The 22,811-nt window shown below is 41.0% G+C and overlaps 1 protein-coding gene across 10 annotated transcripts in view; it reads left to right on the forward strand.

Annotated features, from left to right (window-relative positions):
- Window positions 1-22,811, forward strand: part of DIP2C (disco interacting protein 2 homolog C) — a 496,242-nt gene that overhangs the window by 149,121 nt on the left and 324,310 nt on the right. For 5 of the 10 annotated variants that reach the window (XM_056519534.1, XM_056519530.1, XM_056519531.1 and 2 more), the window contains exon 2: window positions 11,280-11,403. The exons of the other annotated variants lie outside the window; for them this stretch is intronic. In XM_056519534.1, the coding sequence (XP_056375509.1) occupies window positions 11,355-11,403 (49 nt within the window). In that variant the 5' untranslated portion in view covers window positions 11,280-11,354. The remainder of the gene's footprint in view (window positions 1-11,279; window positions 11,404-22,811) is intronic. 10 annotated transcript variants of the gene reach the window in all.

Genomic DNA, 22,811 nt, shown 5'->3' on the forward strand with positions numbered 1-22,811 from the left:
TTCCTCTGTAGTATACAGCCCATAAAATGTATTGGAAGGATTAAGATTTTTTAATAGAAGTAACTTACAAATCTGTTTAACTTTCTAGCACCAGTTGATTTAAAAAAAACAAAAAAAACAAACAGTTTTCCACGGGAGTACCCCTTTAAGCACTTTCACATTCATCATGTTCATTCCTTTTTTATGTGGAGATAAAAAAATAAAAATAAGTTTAACTATAGTATTAGCGGTAGGTAGGGGTGTGAATTGCCAAGAATTTGGCGATTCGATTCGAATCGCGATACCAGTGTGGCGATTCGATATATCGCGATATATCGCGATACCGTCTAGGTGACGATACATCGCGATATATCGCCCACCTGGGAGCATTCATAGATCCCAATAGACGCCGCTGTCAACTTTGACAGCGGCGATCTAGTACTCCGGTGCTGCAAAATAAAATAAAACGCACTTTATCTTACCTGCCAACGAGCCCGCGGAGCTCCGGTACAGGTGTTCGGTCCCCGGGCTGTATTCTTCTTACTTCCTGTTAGTCCGGCACGTCACATGGAGCTTCAGCCTATCACCAGCGGAGGCGGGACATCGCTGCGGCCAGTGATAGGCTGAAGCTCCATGTGACGTGCCGGACTAACAGGAAGTAAGAAGAATACAGCCCGGGGACCCAACACCTGTACCGGAGCTCCGCGGGCTCGTTGGCAGGTAAGAAAAGTGCGTTTTATTAAAAATTCCACATCCCTAAAAGAATCGATTCAAAAATATTTTGAATCGATTCTGTATCGGCAAATGAAAAATCGCGATTATCGCGAGAATAGATTTTTTCTTACATCCCTAGCGGTAGGTGAGAACAAAGTAATCAAATTTATTTTCTATTGTCGTTTTGTCCACTATGATGGACCATTGCAATGTGGTTGTCACTTAGACGCTAGTACAGTGTCTTTCTTTTGAATACCAAATATGGATGTTTTAAACAACTGGGACTGTATTATTGGTGTATTTGATGTTTATATATTTGCATTGTACTGCAAATAGTAAAAGAACATTCCCAAATGTTTGGCAGCTGTGGATACAAATTCTTGTTACAGTTGCTGGGCTGAATGAAGGAAAAGGGTATTGGCCAACATTTATCATTGTCTTTAGACTGTTTTTTGTGTCTACAAAAGGCGCAAAAAAGGCTCAAACAGGGTCTTTTTTGCATCTTTTGGTTTACACATTTCTGCTGATTTTGAGTTGCAATCCACTGATTTTGGCAATACACATGATATGGAAGGCTTTTTGTGAAAAGGATCAAAAAAGGCGCAAAGCCACTGAAAAGCCTCTAAAACTACACCAGCTCAGACTTAGTTTAGCTTTTTGGTGTATGTGAAGAGAGAAATTTCAGAAAATGTGACCTGCACAAAATTTATCAAATGTTCTGCGACCATTTAATAAATTTGTTGCTTCTACACATTATCAGCACACACAAAAAGGAGTAGAAAAATGCTTCACTTACACCTACAATGATAAATGCTTCACTTACACCTACAAAGATAAATGCTTCACTTACACCTACAATGATAAATGCCACCCTGGCTTAACTGCTTGTTGACATTAGTACTGCACAGTTCTTAAAAGCGGAAACATTCTAGACCTTAATTTGTTTCTAAGGCTGGGTTCAGACTAGGGATCGACCGATATCGATTTTTTTAGGGCCGATACCGATAATCTGTGGAGGTTAGGGCCGATAGCCGATAATTTATACCGATATTCCGGTATAAATTATCGGCTATTTATCCCCCCCTCCCCCCCCCCCTGCGACACAGCTGCAGATCATTGATTTAAAGCGGGCGCTTCTCTCCCCCTGCCTGTCCGGGCGTCCTCCTGAGTCCTATCACCGCTACCATCGCGACCACCGCCGCACTGCACAGCGCCCCCCACCGCCGCACACCCCACTGCACCGCCCTGGCCCCATTGCCTCCCTCATGCCCGGTTTTATAATTACCTGTTCCCGGGGTCCACGCTACATCTGGCTCCGGTGGCGTCCTCCTGAGCTGTCACTGTGCACACTGACGGTGACGTCGCGTTGAGGACGACACTCGTCATTGCGCAGCGCACAGCGTAACACAGGGCTCAGCAAGAGCCAGAAGTAGTGTGGACCCGGGTCGTTGGGGAGTGTGGCGCAGTGGGGGGCGGGGCATTATCAGATTATCGGCAAGGTAATTGATAACGCCCAAAATCGTGAATATCGCCGATAATATCGGCCAAACCGATAATCGGTCGATCCCTAGTTCAGACTAGCCTAATACAAATGTGTATTTATGTTTGTAAAAGGGCCCAACCATAGGTCTGGTGACCCGAACTGACATAAAAAATATGACTGTTTTTAGCTTATATGAACCCAGCTAAAGAGGACTAGTTTAGAGCTCCAACCCCTTAGGACTAGGCCTCTAGGAGCAAACTACAGGGTGGGCCATTTCTATGGATACACCTTAATAAAATGGGAATGGTTGGTGATATTAACTTCCTGTTTGTGGCACATTAGTATATGTGAGGGGGGAAACTTTTCAAGATGGGTGGTAACCATGGCGACCATTTTGAAGTCGGCCATTTTGAATCCAACTTTTGTTTTTTCAATAGAAAGTGGGTCATGTGACACATCAAACCTATTGGGAATTTCACAAGAAAAACAATGATGTGCTTGGTTTTAATGTAACTTTATTCTTTCATGAGTTATTTACAAGTTTCTGACCACTTATAAAATGTGTTCAATGTGCTGCCCATTGTGTTGGATTGTCAATGCAACCCTCTTCTCCCACTCTTCACACACTGATAGCAACACCGCAGGAGAAATGCTAGCACAGGCTTCCAGTATCCGTATACACTGCTATATACTACTATATACACCGCAGGAGAAATGCTAGCACAGGCTTCCAGTATCCGTATACTCTGCTATATACTACTATATACACCGCAGGAGAAATGCTAGCACAGGCTTCCAGTATCCGTATACACTGCTATATACTACTATATACACCACAGGAGAAATGCTAGCACAGGCTTCCAGTATCCGTATACACTGCTATATACTACTATATACACCGCAGAAGAAATGCTAGCACAGGCTTCCAGTATCCGTATACACTGCTATATACTACTATATACACCGCAGGAGAAATGCTAGCACAGGCTTCCAGTATCTGTAGTTTCAGTTGCTGCAGAATGGGCAAAACTAAAATTGGAGCAGGACCCTCAGTTTACGCAGAAGATTTTGTTCAGTGATGAGGCAAACTTTTATGTGAATGGTGAAGTTAACAAACAAAACCATCCGTTATTGGTCTGACACTATCCCACATTGGATAGATTGATGGTATGGTGTGGTATATGGGGTATAAAGATAGTGGGGCCATTCTTCATCAATGGAAACCTCAAGGCCACTGGATATGTGAAATTGCTACATGATGATGTGTTTCCCTCTTTATGCACTGAAGCTGGCACGTTCCCTGAGTTTTTCCAGCAAGATGGTGACCACCACATTATGGGTGTCAGGTCCAAGCATTCCTAGATGAACAGTTTCCTGGAAAGTGGATTGGTCGTCGTGGGCCATTTGAATGACCCCCAAGGTCTCCCGATCTGACCCCCTTAGACATTTATCTTTGGGGTCATCTGAAGGCAATTGTCTATGCTGTGAAGATACGAGATGTGCAGCACCTGAAACTACGGATATTGGAAGCCTGTTCTAGCATTTCTCCTGCGGTGTATATAGTAGTTTATAGCAGTGTATACGGATACTGGAAGCCTGTGCTAGCATTTCTCCTGCGGTGTATATAGTAGTATATAGCAGTGTATACGGATACTGGAAGCCTGTGCTAGCATTTCTCCTGCGGTGTATATAGTAGTATATAGCAGTGTATATGGATACTGGAAGCCTGTGCCTAGCATTTCTCCTGGGGTGTATATAGTAGTATATAGCAGTGTATACGGATACTGGAAGCCTGTGCCTAGCATTTCTCCTGGGGTGTATATAGTAGTATATAGCAGTGTATACGGATACTGGAAGCCTGTGCTAGCATTTCTCCTGGGGTGTATATAGTAGTATATAGCAGTGTATATGGATACTGGAAGCCTGTGCCTAGCATTTCTCCTGGGGTGTATATAGTAGTATATAGCAGTGTATACGGATACTGGAAGCCTGTGCTAGCATTTCTCCTGCGGTGTATATAGTAGTATATAGCAGTGTATACGGATACTGGAAGCCTGTGCTAGCATTTCTCCTGCGGTGTTGCTATCAGTGTGTGAAGAGTGGGAGAAGAGGGTTGCATTGACAATCCAACACAATGGGCAGCACATTGAACATATTTTATAAGTGGTCAGAAACTTGTAAATATCTCATGAAAGAATAAAGTTACGTTAAAACCAAGTACATCATTGTTTTTCTTGTGCAATTCCCAATAGGTTTGATGTGTCACATGACCCTCTTCCTATTGAAAAAACAAAAGTTGGATTCAAAATGGCCAACTTCAAAATGGCCGCCATGGTCACCACCCATCTTGAAAAGTTTCCCCCCCCCTCACATATACTAATGTGCCACAAACAGGAAGTTAATATCATCAACCATTCCCATTTTATTAAGGTGTATCCATAGAAATGGCCCACCCTGTAGTAGTGATGTATGTAAACCATTACTGGCCTGGCCGCTCTGATCCCCGTCACTATTAGGCATTATGTGGCAGTAATGTCTGAATGCAATTTTTTTGAGCACTGAATGGCAGTATTTTGGGTGAAACATATGCCAATATTATGTGACCACTGTATAATGGATAATGGATGGAGAAATTGTTAACCCCTTGAGGACAAAGCCAATTTCTTTTCTTGCATTTTCATGTTTTTATCGCTAACACTTTTGCACATATATGACTTTTTGATCACTTTTTATTACATTTTTTCTGGGATGTGACCAAAAATCAGACATTTTGTATTTCAAGGGTACGGTCCAACTTAGCGCAAACACAGCAAAATGTGCACAGTCACGCCTGCACGTGGTCCTTCCCCAAACTTCACTAAACACACAGGGCTGCCACCGGGTAGACAGATTTGGTAACCCAGACTTAATGTTTTGTTATAATGTGTCACTAAGAGATGCTAATACCTTTTAAATCAAGGACTTTTTTTTCTATTATTTATATGGTGCAGTCTGCATATTGTGTCATGGTCGTGATTCCCTGCGTATTGCCTTTTGACCTGGCTTTTTGGACTGGATCTTTATTTTTTTTTTTTTTTTTTTTTTAAATTAATGGTTTCAAACTATGGCCCTCCATATGTTGCAAAACTTCAACTCCCAACATACCCGGACAGCCAACGGCTGTCCGGGTATGCTGGGAGTTGAAGTTATGCAACAGCTGGAGGGCCACAGTTTGAGACCACTGCTTTAAATGGAATGTGAAAGATAGATACACTAGGGGTGAAAAAAACGGAGTCCCATAAAGCTGGCAAACTGTTTTAAATTCTTAGCATCTGAGACATATTAGGAAAATGTTTTACCAATTAAATAAAGTTCTACTCTTGGCTTTTTCCACAAGACCGGAGTGGCATACTGGTGACTGAAAGCAAACATTTTATTTCCTCCATAGTAATTGTATGGCCTTGATGTTTTGTGTCCAGTAGGAACGGGCTTTTTTTTTTTTTTTTTTGCACTTAGCCAGAGATATAGATATATCTATCGATCTATCTATATATATTTTTTGTTTATATGTTTTTCAATCCCTGATGACTGTTTAATTCATTTTGACCTAAAATGTCCATTTATATATCTATCCTAGTCCTAACTCTGTAAACCCCTCCCCAATCATGCTTTATGCAGACTTCCTTAGAAATCTACATCCATATTGTTCCTTTGTTACACCTCCTGGAAATGTGTATATAAATTGACAACTGAGCATTACCATTCCTCTTGTCAATGAAGTGACAAAAGACTGATGCTGCGGACGTTTTCTTATTACACGCATTTTATAACACTGAAAAAAGTGTGTGCATGAACTAGTATGGATTATACAATATGAAATTACAGGCAGGTTGAAGTGACCTCCGATTTGAGCACATTTCAATGTAATATATTTTAACTGGCTACTTGATCGTATCATATCATTAGAAAATATTAAAGTGGTTGTTTCCGATTAAGCAAAACTTGGCTTCTTTCTTCTCGAAAACAGCACCACATATTCTGCAGGTTGTGTGTGGTATTCAGCTTTGTTCTGTTCACTTCAGTGGAGCTATGCTGCAATATCAGACTACGCATTTCTAATAAGTTACGGGTTAATTCACATTTTATGTAGTGAAATACGTATTTAATCCCCCATTAGCAAGATTTAGGGCTCCAAAGTGTCTTTTATACACCTGGGAGCGAGAGTTGAGCAAAAATTTTGAGCACTCTCTTAAAGTGAGTGCTCCTAATCTCAGCCTGTTACATGTATAAAAGACACCTGTCTAGAGAAGCTATCAATGAAACAGATTCCAAACTCTCCTCCATTGCCAAAACCAAAGAGCTGTCCAACGAATTTAGGGATCTACACAAGGCTGGAAAACTGTTTGGTGAGAAGTTAACAGCTGTTGCGATTATTCACAAATAGAAGTCTATCAATCTCCCTTGGTTGGGGGCTCCATGCAAGATCTCACCTGGTGGAGTTTCAGTGATCATGAGAATGGTGAGGAATCAGCCCAGAACTACACAGGAGGTCTTATCAATGATCTCAAGGCAGCTGGAACTATAGTCACCAAGAAAACAATTGGTCATATACTACGCCCTGAAGGACTGAAATCCTGCAGTGCCCACAAGGTCCCTCTTCTCAGGAAAGCACACATGGAGGCCCGTCTGAAGTTTGTCAATGAACATCTGTGCTCAGAACTCAGTTAAAGGGGTACTCTGGTGGAAAACATTTTTTTCTAAATGAACTAGTGCCAGAAAGTTGAACAGATTTGTAAATTGCTTCTATTAAAAAAGATATGTCCTTCCAGTACTTAATAGCAGCTGTATGCTACAGAGGGAATTCTTTTCTTTTTGAATTTCTTTTTTGTCTTGTCCAAAGTGCTCTCTGCTGACACCTGATGCATGTATCAGGAACTTTCCAGAGCAGGAGAAAATCCCTATAGCAAACCTATGCTGCTCTTAACAGTTCCTGACACGGACAGAGGTGTCAGGAGAGAGCACTGTGGACAAGACAAAAAATAAATAAATAAAAAAAAAGAATGTCCTCTGTAGCATACATCTGCTAATAAGTACAGGAAGGATTAAGATTTTTAAATTGAAGTAATTTACAAATATATTGAACTTTCTTGCACCAGTTAATAAAAAAAAGTTTTCTACCGGAGTACCCCTTTAAATAGAAAAAAATTCCACTTCCTTGCCCATATAGATTACAAGACGGTAACAAAAAGTTCATGTCTAAGCCAGTAAATTCTAGGATTTTTTATTAAGTGACGTTTCAAGTTTAAAGTTATTGGGGTTCACAAAAGTAGCCCCTGCTTGACTATGGAAAAAGGAAACCTTGTGTCTCATCTTTAAAACATTACTGACATTAGTAAGAAATAAATAAAGTAATAAAAAGGCTTAAATCAGTGTAGTAATGTGCCCTAAGACCTGTATGCATAATAATGTGCATGCGTTAATATGTAAAATACCTTTTCATATATGTATTCCTGTGCTCCGTCTTTCTAAGTCTTTTGCATTTCTATCAGAGGCTTGGGGCGTTTCCCCTGGAGGAGGATCAGCTCAGCTCCTCTCCTCCCCTCTCCCCTGTCATGAGTTCTGCACAAACATTTTTCAATTAGCAAAACATCCTGTCTAAATGTTTGTTCTATATAACTGTAATGCAGCCATGCGTGTTCCATATAACTGTAATGCAGCCATGTGAAAGTATATGGTGCAAGGACAGAAGACAAAGCCTGCATGCTTTCCCAAAAACAAGATTTTTACATTTTTACAGTTTTGTAAGCAAAGTGCATGCTTTTTATAACCCTAAAGCAGCCATGTGGAACCTATGCGGTGCAAATACACAAGAAATAAATTCATAAAATGACCAAAGAGAAACCATTTTGCATATAAATAATAGTTCAGCACCTTGTATTGCTTGTAACTGTGCATGAGGATGTTTCTCAAAGACTGCAGCTGTCTGGATCTTGTCTGTGTTCTGAGGCAGAGAATGGAGATAACCACACCTCCCGCCCCCTCCCCTCACATATTTTGGTCCTTTTTAAGAAAAGAAAATAAAAAGGACCAAAATAGGCTGAATTTTCTGGGTTCGTTTGCAAAATTAAAAAGACAGAGACCCCTAGTGGCCGTTTTTTAAACCCTTTTTTCACATCTTTAGCAATCACATTTTTTAATGAAGTATATAAGGGAAATACTTAGTTTTTAAGGAAGTATTAAATGGATAAAAGTTGTTTCTAACGACCGTAACGCTTTAAGAAGGTCAGTGTATCTGCCTGGTACTTATCATAGAACAAACCATGGCCTTGTAGTGTTACATTGAACAGACAGACCTTCCTGTGCAATGTCACTTTGTGCTTGTCATAGTTAAGGACTCTCAGTCAAACATAAAAAAGAAAAAATCTAACCTATAAAACCTAAATGAACAGAACATATCACATCTGTGAAAACATTTGTGGAAGTGAGACCATACATAGAATGTGCGCTTCTGGACCTGTGTCAGTACGTTATCTAATGCTCGGAGCCTTTCCTGTTTCTCATTGCGTTATCAATATTTCATTTCCTGGAAAAAAATTAAAAAAAAAGTTAATATTTGAAAGCAGTTGGCACATTTGTGTAATAATGTCACTGTGTTATATCCGTGGAGCGGGGTGAATTTTAGTGACATTATGACAGGTCAGGGTATTTGATTGTGAACAGAAACATTTTTATTTTGCACAAAATAAATGTCGCTGCAGATTAGTGGCAGGTCCGCGATGTCTAAATATTTGAAGGCCGACTTCAATTATCGGGGCCTTCGGTATGTACGGCTGCTCCAGTAACTCAGCTAATGGACTTCTGGGCTCTGAAATACACACTTGTTCCTGGGAAGCATATTTATTTCATGTTTTGCTTCCACTGTATAATTTATGAGACTAAATTTGTCTAGAACGCCCTGGCAGGCTCTAATACGCTCTTTTACTGAATGTATATTTTCTTTTGTTTTTACACTTCTAACGAGAACTTGCAAAGTAAGGTATAGTATATCGCATGGGATATTGTAGCTTAAGTCCTACTAAAATGTGCGGCAACAACTTTGCGTAAAATCCAGACAGTGTTGATTTGCTACTGTTTGTTTTAATGAATGAAAAATCTGCAGCATTTCCATTCCATGTGGACAGACCTTAAAGGGGTACTCCGCCCATGGACATCTTATCCCCTATCCAAAGGATAGGGGATAAGATGTCTGATCATGGGGGTCCCGCAGCACCCGGTGTTCATTTAGAGCATCGCGTGCAGCGCCAGATGCTCGTGACATCACGGCCACGTCCGCTTGTGATGTCACGGCCACGCCTTCTCAATGCAAGTCTATGGGAGGGGGTGTGACAGCGTCACGCCCCCTCCCTTAGACTTTTTCATTGAGGGGGTGTGGCCGTGATGTCACAAGTGGGACATGGTAGTAATGTCACGAGCCTCAGCCCCACGTCGCCAGTCATCCGGCACGGAGTGAAGTTTGCTCCGTGCACCAGATGTCTGGGGTGCTGCAGCTGAGATTGCGCGGTTGCCCACTGGGGAACACCGCAATCAGGCATCTTATCCCCTAACCTTTGCATAGGGGATAAGATGTCTAGGGGTGGAGTACCCCTTTAAGGGCCCATTCACGCTATGGAATTTCCAAGTGGAATTCCACTCTTAATATTCTGGTGCAGCAGCCTTCCATTGTTTTTAGTGGGATTCTGCTGTATGGTTCACACGGCAGAATTTCAGCAGTAAAATTTGCACCATGAAAATTCTTGGATTCGAGGCTCCTCCAAAAGAATGAACATGCTTTTTCTTTTGGCAGAATGCCACGTGGGTGCCATTGCCATTAATAGGAGTAGAGCATGTCTGAACGGTCCTAGCTCCAATTAATTTTTGTGGCACTAGCTGCACACAGGATTTCTGGCCAGAATTTCTCTGGACAGTTATTACTTATATTAAATAGGCTCTAAATTATAGCTGGTGTGATTTATTGTGAATGTATTACTTAAGCATGTTTACTAATTAGAGCCTGATACTTTTTTGTTCAATACTATGTGGGCAGCCATATTGCCTATGCCTCTGAACTGCTTTGTTAATAGCATTTAGAGATACACTTTACAGCAGCTACAAGGACAAGGGAAGCAATAGACTGCAGGGGACTCATTGACTTCAATGGAAAAGTTTTCTAGGCATGCTCTGTGACCTTTTTGTGGAGATCATTGTGCAGACAGCTGTGATTATTGCCTATTGTGAATGATCTCATCCTGTCTTATCTGGTGTCACCTTACACTGTAGTCCTGTCTCTGATGATAGAGGAGACTGCTGTTTTTTCTAAAGAACAGGCAATGTCAGCTATTAGGCATATTGGTCAGAATTCATTTATAATTGAAAAAGTTAATTTTTTAAGTGTACCTGTCAGATGCCACAAAAAAACAAAACAAAAAAAAACAATAGGTTACTCAGTACCAAATCCTGACCATGTACATATGAATTTTATGCCTCTATCACCTATTTTTAATATAAAAATACCTCTCTTCATTTTCTCACAGTGTTAGAAATCCTCTCAGGTGAAGGGGGAGTGTCCTTCCCTTGTGGTGGTGGGAGGTGATTGGTGCATCTGCTCATGCAGCCTTGTCCAGGAGTAATCTCTTGTCCACGATGGACTAGCCTTATGCTGCTTCAGGACTGGTTAGTGTCCCAGTAGGTATGAGGACCCCTAGTGGTGGGATTTTCAGGAGCCGTTTTCTTAATTAAATAGTCAAAATTGTTAAACAACCATATTACAAAAGGTCTTTAATTATTATCAATAACAACATAAAAAAAAGTTTTGGGATCTGACAGTGACCATTTAAAATGAGATAAAAAGATGAAGCAGTCTATCTGTGAAACGCGTTGCATCATGGGTGAATAAACCTCACTTCCTATACCTGGGTGTCTTGCGCTCTCTATCCCGTCGCCACATGGGAGGATTTGTTCTGTTTGCCATTTAAAATGAGGGAAAAGATCAACAAAAATTCTTTAAAAAAAAAAAAATCAGTTTAACCTAAAACTTGATTTAAACAAAAGTCATTTTCTTATGAAACATTCCCTTTAAACTTCTCAGATTGCAGGATCAGTGAATCCAGAACTGTTTAACCTTCGGGAGAGGAATAAAAGGCCCAGTCAAATTCCATCCAAAATGGAAAATCAATCTTTTAAAGCAGGATCAGAGAAATCCCATGAGCCAGGTAACTAATGTTCCTAAAATTTTTACTATTGATGTTACCTGTGAATTCTTATTGCGGGGCCACCAGACAAGATCCATTGGACTTATCTAACTTGGTCTCTAGGTCCATTTTCTTTTTTCATCTCATCTTTGCTTAAATTCTGAAAACCTGAAATGCTGGAAATTATCATATTATTATTATTATTATTACTGTTATCATCATGCACATATGGAGAATCCGTACATCAGACATATTCTGATGGTTTCTGCTCCGCACAGCCTTCTTCTGCACCAGCGGGACATCATTACAGCCTGCACTGCAGTTTAAAGGGCAGCGAAAAACTACGGTATATAGATAGATCTAGTTAATTCCTTTATTTCATGGAGCATTTTCCAGATCAAATCCTTTTTTGTCAGTTTTTACCATTATGTTTTAGTTATTTTTTGAGAGATTTAAAATAAAAGTTAAGGTAAAACAAGATGAAGAGGAATTGGCAGCATTTGCTCCATGGGACAGTTGGGACCCTCCATAAGGGGGGTCCCAGCTGCCCCATGGGGCAAACACTGCCGATTCCCCTCAGATCGTTTAACCACAAACTTTTATTTAAATTCTCTGAAAAATTAATTATAATAGAGCTAGTTAAATAGGTGTAAATGTATTAAATATATAGTAAATTAAGTGATTTTAAGGTAAAACCATTAATTTAACAAAGGAGGAAAGGACTTCAGTGGAAGCTTCCTTCCCATTTAAGTGGGCTGAATCTAAAATTTGTAATTTGGGAATAGATATCCCCAATGAGTTGTATAAATGTAATCATCTAGTAGTAATAAAGAAAATAGACAGGGACCTTAATAATTGGTTATCAAAACCCATATCGTGGTTTGGTAGGATAAATACCTAAAAAAATGGATGTATTACCAAAGTTATTATATGTATTCCAGGCAATACCAAGGGGGATGTCACAAGCATCCCTTGAGAAATTGGATAAAAGGGTTAAAAAAAAATTCTGGAAGGGGGAAAGACTGAGATTGAAATCTGCGATTATAAAAAATAAATAAAAATAAAAAGGAAAAGAGGGGGTAGGACTACCTGATTTTTGTTTGTATCATGTAGTATAAGTATATGTGTAGTGGAGTTACACCAACAGGGTAAAAGTAAACTCTGGGTGGATATGCTCCACTCTCTTCATCCTTCTCTGTCAAGAGGGGTGTTTTGGTTGCAAAATTTGAAGGTGCCCAGGATTTGTCATTTTTAGGTATTTTATGTTGAGCATGGCTTGATATAAATCTGAAATGTAGATTGATCAATGCTCCAGGGTTACTTAGCCCATTAGTAGATAACCCAGCTCTACCATGAGGAACAAGGAAATGGGGGTTATTTCCCGTAATGGAGACTTTTCCCCTAGGCTAAAAGATGTACTTGGTCCCAGGGGTTTATTTTTCTTGAAGGAATCAATAGAATGAAGAGAAACCCCTAAGGGAATATGGTTCTTCTACTTTCAGCTTAGATAATATGTATAGGACTTAAACTTGGCAAATAGTCTTGATATCGGAGGAGATTCATCAAAACCTGTCCAGAGAAAAAGATGCTGAGTTGCCCATAGCAACCAATCAGATCTCTTAATTCATTTTGCAGAGGCCTTGTTAAAAATGAAAGAAGAAATCTTATTGGTTGCTATGGGCAACTCAGCGTCTTTTCCTCTGGACAGGTTTTGATGGATCTCCCCCGATGTGCCTATGACAGCATTTTGAGCTTTGTGTGAGAACCGAACCACTAAGTCATCTAAAATCAATAAATAATATCCAATATCTTCCCCTTTATGTTGGAGGGGTAACTCAGTGCCTGGTGTTTAACTTATGGAGAAATGTCTTTAATTTATATGATTTCAGTTTTACCCTTTACTATCGGTGGAGGGAAGAAAGATATACTTGGTTTTGTTTTGTCAGATAAGTTATAGCAAGAGCATGGGGATCAAAGAGGGCACCCACTAGAGGGACATGGATTGAAGCCTTGGATCTTTTGCAACAATTGGAGGGAATGTGAGCTTCAGATAATGACCAACTTTTTGGAATAATTGGTCAGAATGGATAGGGGTTATAGGGGAGATTTATCAAAACCTGTCCAGAGGAAAAGTTGATGAGTTGCCCATAGCAACCAATCAGATCGCTGCTATCATTTTTGTAAAGGCCTGTGAAAAATGATAGAAGTGATCTATTTGGTTGCGATGGGCTACTCAACTTTTCCTCTGGATAGGTTTTGATAAATCTCCCCCAAAGGCCTTGAAAAAGTGGTTAAGGACCAGGGCCTTATTATAAGATATACTATAGAAACATGATAATAATCGTTCCCTATTTTCCCTGATATGTATGTGAAGTGTCGTTGTTCTGTTCTGTCGTGTTGGCTCGTGTAGGGAGAGGGGGGGGGGGGGGGGGATGGGGAATTACCCCACTCCACCTACGAGTTCTAGTAATGTGTATAGGAATTGGGAATTGCATTGTTTTTCCTCTTTCTAGCATTGGTTTTGTCTGGGCATTTGCCCTTTTTTCTCTTCCATGAAGTATTTGGGACTGGAGACTGCAAGTTATGGAGTAAGAAGTATCTATTTTGATTATTTATATCACCAGCTTAACAATAAGGCAATACTGAAGAATCGAATTGAATATATTTGTATACCTTTTTTTTTTTACTCTCTAATTTCTTCTTTTTTTCTTTTATTTATTTTTTGTTGTAGTTATGGTATTTTTGTTGTAGTTATGGTATTTTGTGTGTCTCTACAATATTAATAAAATGATATTGAACACTAACTAGGTGTTAATGTATTCTATATATCAGTAACTTTATGCCAGTGTTTGTGTTTACTACATATGTGTTGTGTGTAAATCACTGCTGTCAGTACATTTAGCTGACATTATGTGTTCACAGCAATTAATATATGTTCATTTTATACACAGAGGCTTATAGTCAAGTCGCTAAGTAAATACACCTAGTATTTCTTCCTGCATTTCCTATTAGGACACGTGACGGGAATAGTTGGGGAATAGTGGGTATTTTATAAAACAGGTAGCAGCGTGTATTTTTTCAGTCCTGCCTGGTTATACAATCACAAACCGTGCATTGGGGACGTTTTTAGAATCTCACTTTTTTTCACATTTTATGTTGCAACCTTAATTTATTATTATACACTGAAAGGAAGAGCACCAGCACTGACGTCTCTGATACAGGTCTATATCCCTTTTGGCTCAAGCAATCAACAATCCTGCAGATACTGCGGGTAAGCAGATACCTGTTCACGCTAACCGTGGGGCTCGATCCTCAGAAATAGCAGCATACAACAATCACGAGAAGGAGATAAGGAGGCACTCACATTTAACGTTGCAACAGTCTTCTTTTATTTTTGGTGCGTACGGGCATTACGATAGCGGGACGCCATCGCAGGTATAGTGACAATTGTTTCACGCCCGTCATTCAGAGGCAGTTTGAAGAAACGCTCGGAAGGGGCGGTAAACAATTGTCACTACACCTGTGTGTTCCTGTGATGGTGTCCCGCTATCGTAATGTCCGTATGCACCGAAAATAAAAGAAGCTGTTACACCGTTAAACGTGAGTGCCTCCTTATCTCCTTCTTCTCGTGATTCTTAAATTATTATATGATAGTAACATTTTAGTAAAAAAATATGTTCATATACATTTTATTTATTCTGTTATGTTGAAAAGGCATTTAAAAACCCTAAAATTCCATAAGGGTTGCTACATGGCCAAAATCCAGAATGGCAAATTACCATATTTGTGCAATGTAGATCTCTGGCAAAAATTAACTTATCCCCTATCCACAAATGATTGCAGGGGGTTTGACCGCTGGGACCCCCCATGATCACCGGGACGGGACTAGACGATCAATAAGGAACTCGTGCTACAACCGGCAGGCGCTGCATTCATTTCTATAGGAGCACCAAAAAGATCCAAGTACAGCTCTTGGGCATTATCCACGCCCCCTTGTAGACGTCACGTGATCCTCACTGAGGGAGCTGGGGGTCCAGTCCTGGAGATGGCAGGGGGTCCTAGTGGTCGGACCCCCTACAATCAGCTACTTATAAATAAAAAGTAAATTTTTCGCCTAAGTACTCCTTTAAGGGTTCTGTTTACACCACATGGTACACATCTGGTATTTAAGTTGATAAACTCTCAGAACATATGTGATATATTTGCATACATTGGCACTCAATGTAAAAAATCATGAAAAATTACTCTCGCCTGGCCTATATAAATCTATAGATCTGCTCAGCATATATTATACATAAGTTACTAGAAATGTGGCAAAACCACCAAATAATATCCCTCTGTTTTATAAGGCGCAGCACACATTGCCCCAGTTGGTTAAGAGGTACATAAGGCATCTGTTGCCAACCTCACTTTTGTTGCTCGTGCTCTGTGTGATGAACAGAAGCTTCGTCCCGAGCCAAGCCTCCTGTGTACATAGCACATAAAGATAATATATGTCTGTTTATTCTGGAACACATTGAACTTTGTGCAGCTGTATCTCCGAGGATTAATTGGCGTCTTGCTCTGAATTTATAGCTGCCAGAATAAATCTTGTTTAAATAAGAAACTTTTATAGTAAACCAATAAGAAGTATGGATATTCTTTACAATTTATTGTGTTCTAATTATGTTAAAGCTTTACCGTGATTAAATAACAAAACAAAATAGGATGAAATTTTATGGTTTATTTAAATCTTGCTATTAATACATTGACCTTCTGTCCTTGCTGCTGGGTATGAAGACTTAGGCCAGGATCACATAGGGCAGTTTATTGCAGTTTTGATGCATCTTTACCCCATTAGGCTAGGGCTTCACTAGAACTTTTAGTCCAGCAATGTCACATAACCTCAATGTTTCTCTATGATTAAATAAAGCTAGGCTACTATGTTTAACCCCTCAAGGACCACAGGCGTACGGGTGGGGACCGGACTGGATGACTGCTGATATCTATCAGCAGGCATCCCGTGCCAATGCCCAGGGGGGTCCTGACACCCCCCCCCCCCCCCCATGTCTGCAATCGCTTCAAATCGCCAGTGAATTCACACTGGCGTTTGCGGCGATTCTGGGTCATACGGGTTTCCGGTGACCCGGTAGTCTACAGTAGTCCGGGCAAAACGGGGGAACCGACAGTGACCGGCGCCGGAGGTCCACTTACTATCGGCGACGGGCGGCAGAGGACGGCGATGCGGCTCCCTGGTGCGGCGATCCTACAGAAGCCAGTGAGTAGTTAGCCTAGCAGCATCTGGAGGGCTACAGTTTTGAGACCACTATACAGTGGTCTCTAAACTGTAGTCCTCCAGATGTTGCAAAACTACAACTCCCAGCATGCCCAGACAGCTGTTTGGGCATGCTGGATTTTGCGGTTTTTCAACAGCAGGAGGGCTACAGTTTGGAGATCACTGTGCAGAGGTCTCTACAAACTGTGGCCCTCTAGATCTTACAAACCTACAACTCCCAGCATGCCTACACAGCAGTTTGCTGTCTGGGCATGCTGAGATTTGTAGTTTTGCAACATCTGGAGGGCCACAGTTTGGAGATCACTATGCAGTGGTCTCTAAACTGTGGCCCTTCAGATTTTGCAAAAATACAACTCTCAGCATTCCCAAACAGCAAACAGCTGTCTCGGCATGCTGGGAGTTGTAGTTGCGTACCTCCAGCTGTTGTATAACTACATCTCCCAGCATGCCTTTCGGCGATCAGTACATGCTGGAAGTTGTAGTTTTGCAACAGCTGGAGGCACACTGGTTGGAAAATACTGAGTTAGGTAACAGAACCTAACTGAAGGTTTTCCAACCAGTGTGCCTCCAGCTGTTGCAAAAGTACAACTCCCAGCATGCACGGTCTGTTATTTTCACAAGGGAAAATAGGAAAAACGCCCCCCCCCCCCCCAAATTTGTAACCCCATTTCTTCGGAGTAAGAACATACCCCATATGTGGATTTAGAGTGCTCTGCGGGCGAACTACAATGCTCAGAAGAGAAGGAGCGCCATTGGGCTTTTGGAGACAAAATTTGTCCGGAATTAAAGGCCACGTGTGTTTACAAAGCCCCTATAGTGCCAGAACAATCAACCCCCCCCCCCACATGTAACCCCATTTTGGAAACTACACCCCTTATGTCATGTAATAAGGGGTGCAGTGAGCATTTACGTCCCACAGGTGTCTGACAGATTTTTGGAACAGTGCTGTTCTGGCAGCATAGGGGCTTCCTAAATGTGACATGCCCCCCAAAAACCATTTCAGCAAAATTTTCTTTCCAAAAGCCAAATGTGACTCCTTCTCTTTTGAGCATTGTATTTCGCCCACAGAGCATTTTACGTCCTAACATGGGGTATTTCCATACTCAGAAGAGATGGGGTTACAAATTTTGGGGACATTTTCTCCCATCAACCTTTGTAAAAATTGTAAATTTGGGAAAAAACTGCACTTAAGTGAAACATATTTTTTTTTTCATTTACACATCCGACTTTAACGAAAAGTCATCAAACACCTGTGGGGTGTTAAGGCTCATTGTACCCTTTGTTATGTTCCTTGAGGGGTGTAGTTTCCAAAATAGTATGCCATGTGTTTGTTTGTTTTTGTTTTTTTGGGGCAGTTTTTGGGCTGTTTTCTTGGGGGCTTTTTCTCCTATTACCCCTTGTAAAAATTCAAAAACTGGGTCTACAAAAACATGCGAGTGCAAAAAATGAAGATTTAGAATTTTCTCCTTCACTTTGCTGCTATTCCTGTGAAACACCTAAAGGGTTAACAAACTTTCTGAATGTCGTTCTGAATACTTTGAGGGGTGCAGTTTTTATAATGGGGCCATTTATGTGGTATTTATAATATGAAGACCCTTGAAATCCACTTCAAAACTGAACTGGTCCCTGAAAAATTCTGATTTTCAAAATTTCATGAAAAATGTAAAAATTGCCTCTGAACTCTGAAGCCCTCTGATGTCTTCCAAAAGTAAAAAACTTGTCAACTTTATGATGCAAACATAAAGTAGACATATTGTATATGTGAATCAATATATAATTTATTTGGAATATCTATTTTCCTTACAAGCAGAGAGCTTCAGTTAGAAAAATGCTAAATTTTCCTTTTTTTCATCAAACTTTGGAATTTTTCACCAAGAAATGATGCAAGTATCGACAAAAATTTACCACTAACTTAAAGTGAATATGTCACGAAAAAACATTCTCAGAATAAGAATGAAAATTAAAAGCATCCCAGAGTTATTAATGCCTAAAGTGACAGTGGTCAGATGTGCAAAAAACGCTCTGGTCCTTAAGGTGAAAATGGGCTTTGTCCTTAAGGGGTTAAATTCTAACATTTGTCGCAAGGCATCTGAAATGTTTTCTATTTTACATTGATGTGGAGCCCTAACTGGGAGTGGATACTGAAGAGATGCAATGGCTAGGAGTAATTCACACAAGAAGTAAAGATGCTTATACGCCTTTAAAAGCTGTCAGGCAAACATTGGTTTGGCTATCTGTCTCATTTACCCCATACAAAAGAACATTGGCTTGGCCAAATATTAAAGTGTTGTAAATGAGTAAAGGGGAGGTAAGCTGATGCCACCCACATGGGTTTGGGCACCATTTTTTTAATATTTGTGTATATAATGTTCTATAAAACCCCTGATGAAGGAGGATACCACCCCCGAAACATGTTATGTTATTGTCCTGTACCTGTTTATTTGAAATAAAATGTTACCTACTATCACCTCAATTCACTTACCTTTTAAAGTTGCAAGTTTTAATCTTGGGGTGACCACTGTAACCCTGCAATAACTAGCTGAATATATAGAATTCCTTTAGCCCTTGTGAAGTGTTCTGTGCTTTCCTTCTCTGTAATATACCGTTCCTTTGTGTGTCTAACCTGAAGGACTTATGGCTTTCAGAGAGCATTCTGCCTGTGCATCCAGCACTGAACTGCAGGTATTGTGTTTAGATGTCCAGAAATAGCTGAACCGAGTAGGCGATGGGGAAGTGTCAGAGATTTATTAATGCTTACTTCCTAATGGGAGCATGCGATGAGATAACATGAATGAATGGATGGCTTGGCTGTGCGCGGCATTCACTATCGGGCGCACAGGTTCCTGTATGGTGATGCTATTTTTACATTTAATTAAGAAAAACGTATTAATGCTTTTCACGGTTGTCATCTAATTGGGTTTCAGTACGGGGCTGCTTATCTTCCCCCCCCCCCCCCATTCCTCTAAACAGATGCAGCACGTATTGGCTATAACAGTGGTCTTCAACCTGCGGACCTCCAGATGTTGCAAAACTACAACTCCCAGCATGCCCCGGACAGCCATCGGCTGTCCAGGCATGCTGGGAGTTGTAGTTTTGAAACATCTGGAGGTCCGCAGGTTGAAGACCACCGGCCTATAGAATTGGTTATAGACTACTAGGACTCCCTCTTACCCTCCATATCCCCTCATTTACTAAGAAAATCGGGTTGTAAGTCTATCTTGCTTTCTTACCCGACTGCTTTTTTCCCCTGGTATTTATTATTATGTCGCATCCTGTTTGTCGCACGTGCGTTTTGTTGGTTTTGGTTTCCAACTCCTCTGAGTTGTCGGGAAAAAATCCACAACAATTCAACAAATTCGGGTTGGAAACCTTTATAAATAGGTGGGAAAGCTCAGAAATGTCGGGTTACGCCCCTTTTTCGGGTTTGGGAGAATCCACATCGCGTCCGTAGGGAAAAAATGTTGCATCGTGTCGCAGACTGGCGCACGATGTCTGCGACATGGCGCAGACAAAGATGCGACCAAAAAAACCTAGAAAACAAGTCGGGTTTAGAATAGTAAATGAGGGCCAATGATTTCATTGTATACTGTCACTTGTAGGCTTTTTAGGGGTTATAACTGCGACAAAACAAAAGCTCCAGATATGAAAAAAATAAGTCAAAGAAGTGAATTTTCCACTATTTCTAATATCTGGAAAAAAAAAATTTTTGTAAGGATGACAGTATTGATCCTGTAAGCCTCTTCAACCTGTGGACCTCCAGATGTTGCAAAACTACAACTCCCAGCATGCCCGGACAGCCGTTGGCTGTCCGGGCATGCTGGGAGTTGTAGTTTTGCAACATCTGGAGGTCCGCAGGTTGGAGATCACTGCTGTAGGCCATAACACAGGACTGTAGCGCAGTATTTGAGCGCGACACTTTTAGTTTCACCATAGGGGCTGCTATATTTAGTGCTCAAATGGCAAATATTAAAGGGGTACTCCGGTGGAAAACTATTTTATTTTTAAAACAACGGGAGCCAGAAAGTGAAACAGATTTGTAAATTACTTCTATTTAAAAATAGAAGTTCAAGTCCTCTTTGCCTCATGCCCTGTTCACGATGCACATGGAATAAAGATTTAAGCACAGTCCTGATGGTGAGTGATCCTCGTCCTTTCTGGCACTAATTGATAAAAAAGGCAATGTATAACTTTTTATATGTTTCAAATCTTATTTTCTGTACATTTTTATGGGGTCAGCCTTCTTACTTGTGCTGCTATTAACAGTATTTAGTGATCCGCTTAGTATTTGCCAACATGCTGGGTCCCACCTCCATTGCGCAAAGGTGACTATAAGCAATGAAGGCTAATACAACAGGTATTTCAATGGAATGGGACCGCGGATCTGGATAAGTCATACCTCATTCTAATCCAGTTCAGCCGTACTATAACCCATTTTATTGGGTTTAGTGCGATTGAACCGGCTGTCGATTTCCCTTTAAATAAGCCAAAGGCTGTCCAAGCATGCTGGGAGTTGTAGTTTTGCAACAGCTGGGGGCACCCTGCTTGGGAAACACTGGCCTATGTAGAGGACAGGAGCTTCTTCCGGGTCCTTTACAGTACAAGCAATGTCCTAAAAAAGTAACATGGGGTCGCCCTCACCTGGTGTCCAAAGGAGCAGCTAAACCTGGTACAGGTAAAGAGTACAGAACATGTAATACCTCCCTGTACTGTAGGGGGTGCTACCAGACATCAGTCAGTGCATACACTTCAGTAATACAGGTAAAGAGTAGAGAATATGTAATACCTCCCTGTACTGTATGGGGTGCTACCAGACATCAGTCAGTGCATACGCTTCAGTAATACAGGTAAGGAGTACAGAACATGTAATACCTCCCTGTACTGTAGGAGGCGCTACCAGACATCAGTCAGTGCATACGCTTCAGTAATACAGGTAAAGAGTAGAGAATATTTAATACCTCCCTGTACTGTATGGGGCGCTACCAGACATCAGTCAGTGCATACGCTTCAGTAATACAGGTAAGGAGTACAGAACATGTAATACCTCCCTGTACTGTAGGAGGCGCTACCAGACACCAGTCAGTGCATACGCTTCAGTAATACAGGGGTTTTACCAGTGAATGCCCATTCTGATTGGTCAGTTCATTGACATGTTTCACAGATCTGGACTGTCTGTACATTGTATGTTGAGTCTGGTTTCAACTTACAATGGTCCAGAAAAGACCATTGTATGTTGAAACTATTGTATGTTGAGGCCATTGTAAGTCGAGGGATCACTGCATTGTTGGCCAGGGCCTGACGTGTGATGCAATGGGGTCTTTTAGAGGTCTTTGCTTCTCCAAAGGTTTTAGAAAAAGATAAAAAAATTATTTGGGGGTCAGCACGGTCTTTAGATATCGGTTGTCATTGCTGATTTGTCTCATGAAAAGCACAACACTTCGTAGGAATATAATGAAGCGCAGCAGCAGCAGCAGGCGCTCTCAGGAGTAGCTGATGCAATGCAGCACCAGCAAACATCTGCTTCTGGTTACGACACGAAAAAACCCCCTCCCGACTTACTCCAGGGATGGGAAAGCAACTTGTTCCTCTTCTATTTATAAAAAATAATTTTCTTCTTCTTCTCCCAATTAATGTGCTAGAAAGAAGGGGTTAATTCCAGACAATAGAACTCATTTGCTGGTGCTATAGTTTGCTTAGTGTCTGTAATGAGTGTTTGTTTTTATGTTATGAATTGATGAGACTTTTTTTTTTTTGTCTCTTCATATTGGTTTAATTTTTTGAAATGAAAACTTGGATACTGTTTCATCTCAACACTTCCTGAGATCTTTGTCTGGTTAACAATACAATAATTGGACACGTTGAAGATCTCAGTCGTGCGTTCTGCGCCATCGTGCAGAGATGGAATGGTGGTGGGGTGGGGGGTGCGGGTCCTCCAGTGAACAGTCTTCTCTGTGCATATCTGAATGCAGTATAAAGTTGATAATTGATGTCAAGTGTGTACTTCATACAGCCTGGAGCAGTGTTTCCGAACCAGGGTGCCTCCAGCTGTTGCAAAACTACAACTACCAGCATGCCCGGACAGCCTTCGGCTGTCCGGGCATGCTGGGAGTTGTAGTTTTGCAACAGCTGGAGGTACCCTGGTTGGGAAACACTGGCC

The sequence above is a fragment of the Hyla sarda genome, chromosome 5 (assembly GCF_029499605.1).
Source record: "Hyla sarda isolate aHylSar1 chromosome 5, aHylSar1.hap1, whole genome shotgun sequence".
NCBI lineage: Eukaryota > Metazoa > Chordata > Amphibia > Anura > Hylidae > Hyla > Hyla sarda.